General features: G+C 35.4%; 1 protein-coding gene across 3 annotated transcripts in view; it reads left to right on the forward strand.

The window, feature by feature from the left end:
• Positions 1 to 15,120, forward strand: part of LOC123224732 (insulin-degrading enzyme-like 1, peroxisomal) — a 42,788-nt gene that overhangs the window by 8,738 nt on the left and 18,930 nt on the right. For 2 of the 3 annotated variants that reach the window (XM_044648431.1, XM_044648430.1), the window contains exons 7-10: positions 1,811 to 1,862; positions 3,523 to 3,645; positions 3,732 to 3,844; positions 4,386 to 4,548. In XM_044648431.1, coding sequence (XP_044504366.1) covers positions 1,811 to 1,862; positions 3,523 to 3,645; positions 3,732 to 3,844; positions 4,386 to 4,548 — 451 coding nt within the window. The remainder of the gene's footprint in view (positions 1 to 1,810; positions 1,863 to 3,522; positions 3,646 to 3,731; positions 3,845 to 4,385; positions 4,549 to 15,120) is intronic. The other variant, XM_044648432.1, reaches the window with a different exon arrangement.

Raw genomic sequence — 15,120 nt, forward strand, 5'->3', positions numbered from 1 at the left:
TGTTATGAGAGGGATCCCTACCACTTTTGAGATTGGTTGAAGAAGACAGTAAAATTGAGGATATCAACATTAGGATTCAAGAGAGAAACTGCATTCTAGATGAGCTGAAAGCAAACTTGCACAGAGCCCAAGAAAGAATGAAAAGATTGGTTGATCAAAGTAGGCATGAAGTTAATTACTTAAAAAAAAAGTAGATTCAAAGTCGAATTTACTATTGGGGACTAGGTTTACCTCAAGATACAACGATACCATTTTTGTTTGTTGGCATCATGCTTAAATGAAAAACTAAGCCTCCGTTTCTATGGGCCATATGAGGTGTTAGAGATGGTGAGACCTATAGCATACCAATTGAAGTTGCTTGAGATAGCTCAAATTCATACCGTTTTCCACATCTCGCAACTAAAGAAGCATTTAGGGCTTGTTGTGATTAGTCAGCCACTGCCAAAAGGTTTGAGTGAAAAATTGGAGTTGAAAGTCTATGCTAAAGTAGTTTTGAATTACAGGTATTCTTCTCAAGGGGAGTTAGAGATATTTATCAAATGGGACAGGTTACCTAACTGTGAATGTGTTAGGATCCCAAATGTAAGGTATGAGACTTGGATCCCACATTGGAAAGTATGGACAACTAGTGTGGGGTTTATATGGCCTTGGGCTCTCCCATCTCAATAGCTAGCTTTTGAAGTGTGGTTCTCCTAAGGTTCGTATCAACCTGGCTCTGATACCAAATGATACGAACCTTAGGAGAACCACACCTCAAAAGCTAACTATTGAGATGGAAGAGCCCAAGACCATATAAACCCCACACTAGTTGCCCATACTTTCCAATGTGGGATCCAAGTCTCATACCTTGCATTTGGGATCCTAACAGAATGCTCCTGGGAATGATATGAAAGCATTAAATGTCTCTTCCTTCAATTGCACCTTGAGGGCAAGGTGCCTCTCAATGGGAGGGGCAATGTTAGGTCCCAGGTATGTACAAGAAGAAGGGCAGAAAGGGAAGCAGTGAGCACAGGTGGGAGAATTTTGGAACCAGCAATACGCACTCAAGTAGCAAACACTGCAACAGCAAATATGCAACCAACTCCTGGGACCATTGGGATATCCTTGGCTGAGGTGGCACCATAGGGTTGGAGGAATGGTTGTGGGAGGAGAAAGAGAGATATAGACCTAAGAGGAGAAAAATGGTAGCAAGTGAAGAGTGATAGTGGAAGAATGGGAGAGAACGAACCCTTGAATGTTGGCATTGGAGTTATGTTTGAATGTTGATTTCTTTGTTAGCCTTATGAATATTTTGCGAGTAGATTGTAAATGAAGTAGTTGATTTGCTAAATCTTTTATTATTGGAAAAAAATGGTCAAATACAAAAATATCAATGCAAGTTTATTACATTTCCTTGCTGTGTTCTACATTATTTCGCAAATTGTTACATTCACAATACAATAGCTCAAATGGAACCTTCAGTTTCCGATTATCTTTGAACAATAGCAGCTCTTGTCCAGCTAAAGGCTTCAGGTCTTTATCAGTTTATCACGGCTACCTAGGTGTTTAGTTTTTTTTTTTTTGGGGTAAGTCCTAGGTGTTTAGTTATTTTCCTAGATTTTCTTTACTAAGCTAGCATTTTCTTTTTCTTCTTTCCTTGTTGAAATTATTATTATTATTGATTTATTATAATGGTCCTTCCAATTGTGATTATTGTATCATCTTTTTTTTTTTTTGGTTTTACCAATTTATTTTTGATGCACTAGTGTTTTAGTGAGAAATACTTCTTGCTGCTCTCTCTTTTTTTTAAAATGTTTTTTAAACTATGCAGCTTCAGAAACATGTAAGTTTGGAAGGCCATCCGTATCATAAATTCAGCACAGGTCAGCACTTTATTTGACACTGTTATTTTGGGTGAAGGACCAGTTCTTTATTTTATAGTCACATGCAAGCTGGTTGTTGCCATGTGCACTGCCTATCCTCAGATCAATTTGGTCATTAAGTATTAGAATGTATACGCATAATACAGTGTTTGCTGCTTCAATTTTTTCAGCAATATGTATATTAGGAGGGTTTTAAGATTGGAAGGGGATGGCTGGATAATGGAAAATATAACGTGAAGAGAAGAAGGTTATCTTCCCTTCTGGTTGTTGGGTTTTGGGGGAAGAGAGGAAAAGAAGATGGAGCAATATATGATCAAATTATCTCCTTGTTAAATGGATGAATTCATGTCTTTAAAATTGTAAACCAAAATTTTCCAAAGCAATTCTCTTCCTCCTTCCATCATTCCATCCAATCTTCGAAGTATTTATTTTGATGGGTTCAAGAAGAGCACTTCTTTGATTGTCTGTTCCTTTATGTACTTTTGTACAAACATAACAAAATGTTCTTTTATTGCTCTTCCTTTCCTTTCCCCATAATATGAAATAGTTTCTTTCACACTCTGGAAATTTATCTAGTTGATGATTCAGCTATGAGCATATTGCATATAAATTTCAAATTACCTTTACTTCAACAACTATTTTCTAATAGTTATTTCACAGAACTCCTTTAGAAAGTTAGTTGATTATATGGTTTGGATATCCAATGCATTTAGGTGTATTTGCTCGGGATTATGTCAAATTGTTTATTTAGTCAAATATGAGTTCTATTAACATTTTTCATTCTGCAAAAATTTCAGGTGGTATTTCATTATAAGTTTCCCCTAGCATGTGATTATAATAATTTGCAAGTATTTTGTGTTAAGCATATGTGAGGTTTATGCTGTTTATGATTTTATCTACTTTAATATTAAAAGTTTATGGAAACTTTCTCTAACCTTCCATTCATTTACCTAAAATACCAACTCTTGATGGTTCAGGATTTCATCAAAATTAAGTTTACACACTGCTCCAGGTGGCAAAAATATAGTGGGTGATTCCAACTTTTGTGGTGATTTTCTTTCTGAACATATATTTGGGTTTCGTAGAGGAGATAAGGCCAAATTCTTATGGAATTGTGCTATTTTGGATGATTGGCGAGAAAGTAAAAGAAGGATCTTTTGGAAATAGATGAGAGGAAGACAATTATTTTGTGGGACACAATTCATTTTTCACTTCTCTTTGGCATCTATCTCTAAAAGCTTTCTAGATATTTCATTTTTTCTTTCTATGCTTAGATAGGGAAGGAAATAATATTGGCATTGATGTTTGACTACTTGTCATCTTTTTTGTGTTGATCATTCTGTATATCTATAGATATTTTTGTGATCCTTTAGATGGATGTTATCTTTTGTGGAAATCTTTTTCACCATTCTGTAATTATTTTAATCAATGATGTAAATACGTGCCTTTCTAAAAAATAATAGATAATTATGATAAAATTAAAAAAAAAAAGGATTTCATTTGAAATCAGGTTTTGAGGAACTTCAAATCTTCATGCCAGTATGCATTATTTTGGATTTCTTTTTCTGTGTCATATTTTTTTCTTTTTCCAGATTTCCATCATTTATTTTTTCATTTTACAGATTTTGGTGTTTTTATTCATGAATTTTTGGATGTACAGGGAACTGGGATACCTTGGCAGTCCAACCAAAGGCTAAAGGACTGGATACAAGAGACGAGCTTATTAAGTTCTACGATGCAAATTACTCAGCAAACCTCATGCATCTGGTTGTGTATTCAAAAGGTTAGTAACTATTTTTTTCTGCTATGCATTGATGTTGAATTAAACTATTCTGAAATTTCACTTAATCTCTGTGATTGATGTTCTAGAAAGCTTGGATAAAATTCACCGCCTAGTGGAGGATAAGTTCCAGGAAATTCGGAACATGGATCGGAGCTGTTTTCACTTTCCTGGCCAGCCTTGTGGATCAGCACATTTACAGGTACGCATGGTCCTAGTGAATTTTATATGCAGAGTGAAAGGCCTGAAGTGACACTGCATCAAAGTAGTAAGGAAATTCTGTGTGAAATGGTTTTAATTATGACTTAAGTTGGTTTATTTGTTAGCTGAAAGCTGTTTTCTTTTCCTTTTGGTATTGCAACCAAGAAAAGCTTTCAAGCAATTAAATAAGTTTCTTTACGTTTATTTGGAGAATCTCAAAAGTTGTGTTTTTCCTATAAGATCATTTGAGTTATTTTTTTTTAAGCTTGAAATATCATAAATATTCTTGTGTTATTCTAGAAATTTATTGATCTTCCTTTGTATGATAACTCTTTTTGGTGGTTATTGTTAGAAAGCTCTATCACATTTATACAACCAAGCAACTAATTTTTCATGAAAGTTCTTTTTTTATAATATTTGCATCTACAAGTTCCCCTCGAAGAGGCCATACTAAATGTGCCCTTTTATATTATTATTTTAGAGAGATTATCTTCTTTGTTTTTATTTTTTTAATTATTTCTCTTATTTAATCTTTGCTTCAGATCCTTGTTAGAGCTGTTCCAATCAAACAAGGTCACAAATTGAGAATTGTATGGCCAATAACTCCAAGCATTCACCATTACAAGGAAGCACCATGCAGGTATCTTAGTCATCTTATTGGTCATGAAGGAGAAGGGTCACTTTTTTACGTCTTGAAGACATTGGGTAGGTTTTGCAGTTCTTTTATGCTATAGCCTAGTGAATTTAGTGGCAGTTTTTTTGTTGCACATTCTTTAAATTTTGACCATAATTTACATTAAGTGCTTTGATATTTGGGAGGGAAACTAGGGGCGTGAATCAAGGTTTTAAGAATCGAACCAGAGCATGAATTGTTTTATGTGCTGGTTCTAGTTGAACCGGTTGGACTGTTTTGATCGGCCAGTCCAACCAGATTACATGTTATTCACATACTGAATTTTAATTTATGCATAATTTTCAATTCAATTATTGCAAAACACATATTGAAAAACTAAGAAATTAATTATGTAACATAACCATTACAACACAAATCAGAACAAAAATTAAACCTACTACGTTAAACAAAACACAAATCATTAACCATTCAACATATCATTAAACGTCAATCTGACAATATATGCATTCAGCAAAACATAACACCAACCAATCAACATAATCATTGTTGAACAAATAATATCTAATACAACATTTAACAAAATATATTAAAATTAACATTCAACAAAATATAATTAGTCTAACATAAAATTTAATAAATGAGTAATTTGTTATTCTTTAAGATCAGTAATGGTAAAAGATCTTAACATCGCTTCTATTGCACCCCCCATTATTTGTTAATCTTCTACGCCATCTTTTTCAATAGCATCATCTACAAAACTTACAGTTAAAAATTTCAATTTCTTTCAATCTAAAAATCAGTCATTTATGTAAATGTGTAAATGTTTGTAACTATGTAAGTGTCAAAAAAAATTATTTTGACCTAGGAAATTATATGACAAATCATGATCGGTTGGATAATTATTGATGGGAATAGATCCTTCTTCATAGAACATTTATTCCAATTCATTTGCATTAAGTTTACTAAACTCTTCTTCATTGTCCACTATCCATTAGTTAGTTTTATCATTACTTTCTTAATCAATTGGATCAAAATTTGTTTTCTTGTAACATAACCTAAATAACCAAAATGATAAAAAGTAAATAATTAAAAGTGCAATATACCAATAGCCATTAAGTAGATAATCAATAAACATGATAAAATAGTCTAAATAGAAATATTCAGAAATTTAATGATGCATAATTGATAATTTTGTAACCTATTTTGCAACTGTAAGTTATAATGAATAAAAACAAGATCATTTAAATGTCGATGCTCCAATATATTTTTCTTAGTATGTGTTGCAAACTTGAATGAATGGATAACAGTCCTCCTTGCTATTGGTTCCAGCAACACTCAGCAGCTCTTTGAGCAGGTTCCAGGCACAGCTCTTAATAAGTTCAACAATCTCAGTTTCTTCTTAACAGTAGCCCAATCAACAACCCCAAATCACTCACAAATAAACAAGGAATTGGGTATAAGTCACAACTACAAATTCACTCTCAATGTTCCTTTCATCATTTATAATTGAACAAAATTGTAATGAGATTAGAAATAGAGTAGCGATAACTACAAATAGTAATATCTGAATAATATCTTCTCTGCTTCCTTTGGCATGCACTCTTGAATATATGCACAACCCTTCTAACCGAAAATGGACCACACCATTAAGGATTCTTGTCTCTGAATTTTTCCTTCAACTAATTTCAATTGCTCTAGTGAACTGTCCAAACTGCCCCTACACACTTGGTCATTACTTTTGCTCTTAGTTAGGCCAACATTCACACCCATTGGATGCCTTTTGGAACCTTCCCTTTGGGTTTGCGATGATAGAGATTTCCATCAATATCCTCCTATGAAGTCGCACCTTGTCCTCAAGGTGAAAGGAGGGAAATTGCTCATTAACCTTTGCATAGTCCTCCTAAGAATTTTCATATATAGGTAAGAGATGCCATTTCAAGAGAACATCCAAATGGCCATTCTTAGAGAATTGGGTTCCCAACAGGGCCTCGGGTTGCAGCTGAAACTCCAAATCGTCAGAGAGGCATGCAGGTAATGGCTAGGATTGAACTACAAAACCTATTAATTTCTTTAGCTGAGAGACATGGAAGACGGGGTGAATTTTAGTACCTAGTGGTAATAGTAGGCAATACGCAACCAATCTAATCTTCTCTGTAAAGGCCCATAAAATCTAGGGCTCAATTTCTCATTGGGTAGTTTGGCTAATTTTTTGAAGTGGTAAGACTATAATATAAGAAATACTTTATTGTCAGTATCAAATTGGACTTCTCTCCTTTTCAGATCTGCTTGTCTTTTTATACGTTCTTGGGCACAATTTTGGTGATGTTTTAACTCTGTCAAAATATTATCACGTTGCTAAAGCAAAGTACCCATCTCATCGATTTTAGATACTGCAGAACCCAATCGAAGTAGTGTGGGAGGGTCTCAACCATACAAAGCTTTAAAAGGTGTCATGCCTATGGGCCTCTGAAAGGAAGTATTATACCAATACTTCGCCCAAGGAAGCCATTTAGTCCAATTACGTGGCCACTGAACACAGAAACAACAGAGGTAAGTCTCAAGGCTATGATTTGATATTATGGAGCAAGGATACTGATGGAGTCGTACAATTTCCTTCCCAAATACCTTAGCCACATCTTTTGCAGTATACAGGTGTGGAAGCAACAAAAATGAGCATACTTCGTCAATCTATCAACTATGACCAATATATTGTCACCTTGTCTCGTCTGTGGTAGGCTTCCAATGAAATCCATAGAAATGTCATCCTAGACCTTATCAGGTATTGGTATAGGTTGTAGTAACTCAACTGGACTAATAGCCTGATATTTATTCTTTTGACAAGTCTCACAACTGCCATAAAATCCTTAATAGACTTTTTCATGCCAACTCAGAAGAATACTGCTCCAATTCGTTTATGTGTGAAAAAACCACGAACGTCCACCAAAAAGGGAAGTATGAAACTCAAACAAAACAATAGGGAGGATAGTAGATTGTGAAATGTGCACTAATCAGCCTTTATAAAAAAGGATCCTATTTTTCAACAAAAAATTGGCTTGTTGGGTCCTGAAGTAAATCTTGAATGATGCCTCAATAATGCTAATCAGAGTGAACCTCTTTAGCCACAATATCACCCTCAACCCATAAACTAGTAGAAATAGTTACTAGATTGATGGTGTTAGTAGGTAATCTGGAAAGGGCATCTGTAGCTCTGTTTTCTAAATCTGATCAATACTGGATTTCAAAATCAAATCCGAACAATTTCGTCACCTAGCATTTTTGGTCACCACTCACAATTGTCTGCTCCATTAAATGTTTGAGGCTTTTCTGCTTGGTGCGGACTATGAAATGTTTACTTAATAGATAATGCGACCATTTTTGTAAGGCTAAAACTATAGCCATTAATTCCCGCTCATATATAGATTTTGCTTGACCTTATCACATAAAGGTAAAATTAGGCATCGCTAATACTGAGACCGAAGTCATAGCTTTTTTAAGAGCCTTGAATGCCCATGTGGCCTCATCCGACCAAACAAAAGAACTCTTTTTCATTAGGTAAAGGGATCGGCGATTTGACCAAAATTGTAAATGAATTGTCGATAGTACTCCGTGACGCCTAGAAATCCATGAAGTTCACTAATATCTTTAGGGCGTGGCCAATCAACCACACACTAAATTTTTTTAGGGTCTGCAGCAACCCCTGTGGTTGAAATAATGTGGCCTAAATATTCAAGCTGTGATACGACAAAGGAGCATTTCTTTCTGCTAAAACCCAAATGGTGCTCTGAGAGCAAGGTCAAACTTGTATCTAAGTGCCTGATGTGGTTTGAGAGGTCTCTATTGTAAATTAATATGTTGTCAAAAAATACCTGTATAAAATGATACAAAGTGTTCTCAGAAGACCTTATTCACCAAAGATTGGAAAGTGGTCAGCGCATTGGACAATCCAAATGGTGTTACCAAGGATTCGTAATGTCCATTATGGGTCTGCAAAGCCATTTTTTCTATATCATTATCAATAATTCGATTCTAGTGGTATCTGGATTTCAAATTTAATTTACTAAAATAGTGGCGCCAAATAATTCATCTAATAATTCATGGATAACTGGAATAGGAAACTTATCTGGTATAATGAGTTTATTGAGGGCCCTGTAGTCATGCAAAAGTAGCAGCCACTTTCTTTTTTCTGAACAAGTAGAATCAGGCTAGAGAATGGACTAATGCTTGGGCAGATAATGTTGGCATTTAACATTTCCCACACTTACTTCTCTACCTCATTTTTTTGATGATGGGGATAGCGATACGGTCGAATGCTTGGTGGATTGGCCCCTTCAATTAACTAAATAGCATGATCATGAGCTCAATGTGGAAGGAGACTCATAGGCTCTTCAAATAGGTGTTGGAAACACTACAACACAGTAGTAATTTCTAGTTGGTCTATTCTGTCCTCAAAAACAGTGAATGCCAATTCAACCTAATAAGCAAGACTACAATTTTATAAAGATTTGCAGATCCCATGAACCGAAGTCTCCTTGGTAATTAATGAAGGGCTTCCTAAAGAGTCACTTGTTGGCCATGCCATTCAAGCCACATAGTCAAAGATTGCCAATCATTGTGAACAATTCCTAGTGTTGACAGCCAATCTATCCCAAGAATTACATCTACATTACCAAGATAGAACATGTAGTAGTCCTGAAGAAAATGAATAGAACCCAAATGCAATTGTACTACCCTGCATATTCCTCGTCCTTTGATGCTTTGACTATTGTTGATAGTGACTGTAAAGGCCTTTTGTTGAATAGGAAAAGCTAAATTAGTGACCAATTGCTAAAAGAGGAAGTTGTGAGTGGCGCCACAATCGACCAATGCAACCACAGATATTCCAGAAATTGTTTCCAACATCTTCATTATTTTAGGGGAGTTGATGCCCACCATTGAATGTCTAGGTAATTCAATAACCACCCCTTTTTGTTGTTGTACCTCTATTGCTTCTTCAGATGGATCGTCAATTTCTACGTCCTTGCCTTCACAAACCATGAACCGGAGTTGTCTGAATCGACACTGATGAATGGAATTGTACTTGTTGCTACACTTGAAGCAAAGAGCTTGTGCATTTCTGGCTTGGATTTTTGGTTGAGACAATTGATGGGGAATGGAAGGAAATGTTGGTTGTCTGTGTGAAAAAGATGAGGAGTTTGTGGTTGGTGGATGGGATAATAGGTTTGAGTGGTCGAGAATGGAAGTTGGTGGTTTTGGGTGGTCGGTTGCTGTGGACGCCGTTGAATTAGCGACAGGGTTCATCAAAGGATTGATATTGGCTAGTGAAGGAGTTGAGTGGGTGATATTTGATGGAGAAGTGATATGGGCTTGGGTAATTTGATTGGGCTTGGGTTGGGTTAGGTATTTGGGCTTAGGTGAGATGTGAATAAGGGATATGGGTCTAGGCTGCGGGATCTTTGAGGTAAACGGATTGGATTGGGTTTATATGGTTCGGCGGGGAAATTGGCTGGATCGATATTGGGTTATATAATGGATATTAATTCTAGGCTTAGGCTGGTGGTAGGTTGATTGGGTTGATTGCAGTTGGTTTTAAATGGGGTTGGGGTGGGCTAGCCTAATTATAACATGCGCTTGGGGAAGAGGCGGGGTTGTAAGGCATTGGGTTTGCATTCTGTGGGTGCATAAATAACTTGGTGGTGCATTTAATGAAAAATTACCTTGACCAACTCAAAATGGACTGTTTCATTGTTCCTAGAAGCTAACTCGCCCCATATGTTGCCCAATTGTGTTGTTCAATGTCTACTGCCAATGACATCAGAATTTGGAGGTATGCCGGTGCTAGTAGTCACAGCTTCGCGTAGATATAGTGTTTCAGGCTAGCCAAGAAGGCGCCTCTCAACCATTCAATGGACACCGTTGACAGCATGGTGACTAGTTGTTCAAAACGTGTTCGACATTCTGCCATCGTCTCCATTTGTCGGTGAAGGATGATTTGTTCATAGGGAGTACGGTTTTACGTCGACCTAAAGCAGTGAAACAACTCCTTCAACTTTCTCCATTCTCCAAACGGTTGTCATAACTTTCGGAATTACAGCCAACTCAAAGCCTCACCTTCGAAATAGAGGATCACTGTTGGTAGGCGGTCCTATTCATCCTTGTCGTTCATCTGAAAGTATCGCTTTGCCTTGGCTATCCAGCCCCAAGGGTTTTCTCCATTAAACATGGGAAACTCCATCCTCCAGTGGTGGTGGTCTCGTTGATTTCCATGCTCAACATAGGCATAGCATGGCACACAACTATTTTTGGAAGCCTCTCCATAAACTGCTCTAGTTTCAGGAAATAAAGGCGACAATGGTGGGATAGCTTGGTCAAAATTTTCTCCTGTGACAACATTTCTCTGGTTGGAATGGTGCTTGTGAATGAGCAATAGTAGGTGTCGACACTATTTCAGTTTCTTTTCCTTTGATATCTTTTGTCAACAAATCTCGTATCTTATACAAATTCCCATCTATTTTGTCAAATCGTGAGGTTGAGAGAGCTTCAAATTGCACCAATTTTTCAGCCATTGTCGCCACCTTCTTGGCCAAGTTCTTGTAATGCTTTTCTAATTCTTCAACTCTCCCTTCCATTCTTCTTGTTACCATAACCCAGTTCCGACAGCTCTAATACCAAGTTTATTGCAACTTGAATGAATCGATAACAATCCTCTTTGCTATTGGTTCCAATAGCACTCAAAAGCTCCTCCAACAGTTTCCAAGCACAGCTTCTTCCAATAGGTTCAACAATCTTAGTTTTTTCATATCAACAACCTAATCAACAACCCTAAATCACTCACAAACAAACAAGGAATTCGGTATAAGTCGCAGGTACAAATTCACTCTCAATGTTCCTTTCATCATTTATAATTGAACAAAATTGTAATGAGATTAGAAACAGAGTAGCAATAACATTTCATTCCATATTCATAATGAGAAAATAGCTACAACAATGATCCACATTTGTAACAACAGGTCATGCTGAAAAGCAAGAACTCAAAGAGCAATAGTAAAAGAACAATTAACATAGCTGAGTTTTGAGAGCTAGCCTTCTCCAAAATTCTCACTAATTACAAATAGTAATAACTGAATAATACCTTTTTTGCTTCCTTTGGCATGCACTCCTTAATATATGCACAACCCTTCTAACTGAAAATGGATCCCACCATTAAGGATTCTTGTCTTTGAATTTTTGAAGGAAAGCTTCAACTAATTTCAACTGCTCTGGTGAACTGTCCAAATTGCCTCTACACACTTGGCCATTACTTTTGCTCTCAGTTGGGCCAACATTTGCACACATTGGATTGCCTCTTGGAATCTTCCCTTTGGGCCTATAATGGTAGACTTTTGTGATTAGATTTCCATTAGTATGTATGCGTTCAAAAACACTTCAATTACGCTCATAGTCTGAAGATGTTGAAGTTTGACTAAGAATTTTAATTACAAACATTTGTAAATTGGGAGTAGTGTGCCCAAATGTTCTCCACCATTCGTTTGATGCAAAATGACGCATAAATAATTATGTAATAGAATTTCACAACTTAAAAAAAGAATTGATACATAAAAAATATATAAATTTAATTTATACTAGGTCGTTTAAATTTGCATGTTTTAATAGCAAGCTAACGTGAAAAACTCTCATCACAATCATGGAACATTCCACTCGCTTCCGCTAACTTGGCCTTACTAAAATTAAGCATTGGTGTTTTGCTCTCAACAACATCTAGGAAACCTTGTAATACCTTTGGTTTTATGCAGAAAGATTCACGCTCATATTGAAAGGCTGGATTCAAGTAATACGCAATTGCATGAATACCGCAATGTAATGTCCTGTCCTACCTCAACTTGATTATTTGAGTATAAGACTTGTAGAATTTCTTTTTATTCTTGAACAGTTTCTTTATCCACATCCTAGCTCTGTACATGCCATTATAGACGTATCCAAACTCAGGCCTCTCATCTGAGTCCACAATATGAAGTAAATGCTTCAATGGACCCATAACTTTTACAATTATATCTATTTTGTTCCAAAATTCATTATTTAAAGTTATGGTCACAACCTTTTTGCCCTTATTATTTTTTGAATATATAAAATCAATAAAAAACTTGTTCGTGACCATCTTTTACAAGTCATGTTTATGTTAGAAAAGGCTTTTCATTGCGATGAAAGTCGAAGCAAACTAGGTTGCTTCGGGCGATTTCTTTCCATCTTTCTCACTTTCTCAACCAAGCTATGAATAATTTATGATTATAAATAAACTTCGTAACAAGATATGCACTTTCGGAAATTCTAACCATGTGATCGATTTCACTAGTATCTCTTAAATTTAAATTGATGCAATGTGTTGCATAAGACGACCAAATAATATTTTGATAATTTTCATACAACAATCTTCTAGTAGCTTTATAATTAGCTTTATTATCAGTCACAAAATGGACAATGCTCTTAGGCCTAATTAAACAATTTCCTCGAACAATCTAAACAATGTGTCAGCTCCTTTTACAACAACAAATGTATCTACTGATTTGATAAAACAAATCCCTTTAAGACAATGCATGAGAAAATTTATTAATGAACTATTTGAAATGTCTGTCCAACCATCAACCATAAGTGTACAACTAACATCTTCTTAAATTTTTTTGTAACTATCAACAAGTATTGAACTTCCTTCCTTGCGTAGTTTAACAAATTCACTCATGATTCATAATATGTCGGTTGCTTATATCTAAGGCCAATTGCAGTTATGACATCCAACATAGGTTGAAAAAAAATAGAATTTAATATATTAAAAAGGATGCAAACATCATATAAGAACCTAACAATAGCTATGTTAGCTCTCCATTTGGCTTATTTTCCGGCCAAAACACTTCTTCTTGATGATTAAAATCTACTAGTAGTCCTTGGAGTGAAAAAATACCAACCCCAATCGGTCTTTTTCTTTTTGAATTATTTGTAAGCTTACTTTGTTTTCTAGAAGACCCAATAACCTTCATTCATGTTTATTGGAGGAGACAACCCTTGACATTCTTCACTTACAATATCACTCTCAAATTGAGGTACACTAGCACTATAAGGAGTCGCATGTCTACGAAAATCTTGTCTTTTTTGTCACAATCTCATCTAATGCATTTGCCATTTGATATCTAACATCATGAGGAATTTCAATGCATGGACCAACATCCGCATTTTTCTTGGCCAAATGTTGTTTCATTCTATATATACCACCTCCTCTAATTGTCTTACCACAATATAAACAATTCAATATTTTCCTTCCATTCTCATCTATACTCTCAGAAACATGTGCCTAAACAATATCACCTTTCACTCAACATGGTTTCGAAGAAGCCCTAAATTTGGATGATGACATTCTTCCACTTTATCTGTCTATTGCATAAAATAAAAAGAACCATAAAAATCAAAGTACCAATTAAATATATATATATTTACAAATCATATAATGCATGATTATATAGGAAGATTGAATTGTATGTAAATATATAATCATGCATTATATGATTTGTAAATATATATACATAATCATATAATGACTAACATATGTATGTAATTTATGCAATAATTTAAAATCATATGATAACTCTCATATAATGCATACTTAATAGGGAAGATTGCATTGTGCAGAGGCATAATCATATAATGACTATCATATAATGCATAATTAATAAAGAAGATCAAATCGTACAGAGGCATAATCATAATGACTATCATATGTAGATAATTCATACGAAGGTTTGCATTAATTTAAATTATTTATTGTATTTTTTATGATAATTGATTAATGATAATCATGCAATAAAATTTCTTTGGTCATGACTTGGAGAATGATTTAATTATAATCCTCTAAAACTTTTTATGGTTCAATGTTTCAGAATCTGAACACACTGAGTTTACACACTCAATTTACAATGTTTTAGAATAGACAAAATTTACATAAGCAATGTTACAAAATTTAGTAAATTGCCAACGTATGAATGTTACAGAATTTAGCAAGCTTTTAATTTACTATGCAATTTGCAAAATGAGGATGAGTCAAATTTATCAAGCTACCTTGGGTTTAATCCTCAAACCGTATTGGTTGGCTGCTGTTTAGTTCAGCAGCAATGTCAGTATTGCACACACAAGGGCTACAGCAGTGGTGTTGGTGGCAACTTAGAGGGATTGGAGAAACGTCGTCATCGGTGGCAATGGAGAAGAGTTGGAGCAATAGTGTTGGTAGCAATGCAAAGTCTAGAAACCTGGTGTCGTCGCATTTTCAAGGTTCTATAGCAATGTCACCCATCGTCATCAACTGTAGCAAAAATAGTTGTTGTCAATCATCGTTATCGTCACATGTAATAAGGCACAACAACAACGACGTGTTAGAAGGAGCTGGGGAAGAGTTTGTGATGGGGGATCAAGACATTAGATTTGTGGAAGGAAAATAAGGTTGAAATATGGGGAGAAAAAATGTCAAAAGGATGGTAAGGGGGAGGTTAGGTGGAAAAGACGAGTGAAGAGGAGTTAATGGAAGACCATGGAAGGAAGGTGGTAAGGTAAAAAGCGTAAAAAGCATGAAGAAGCTAGCCAAATGCAAGAGGATGACGTGGCACATC

Source organism: Mangifera indica, chromosome 9 (assembly GCF_011075055.1).
Source record: "Mangifera indica cultivar Alphonso chromosome 9, CATAS_Mindica_2.1, whole genome shotgun sequence".
NCBI lineage: Eukaryota > Viridiplantae > Streptophyta > Magnoliopsida > Sapindales > Anacardiaceae > Mangifera > Mangifera indica.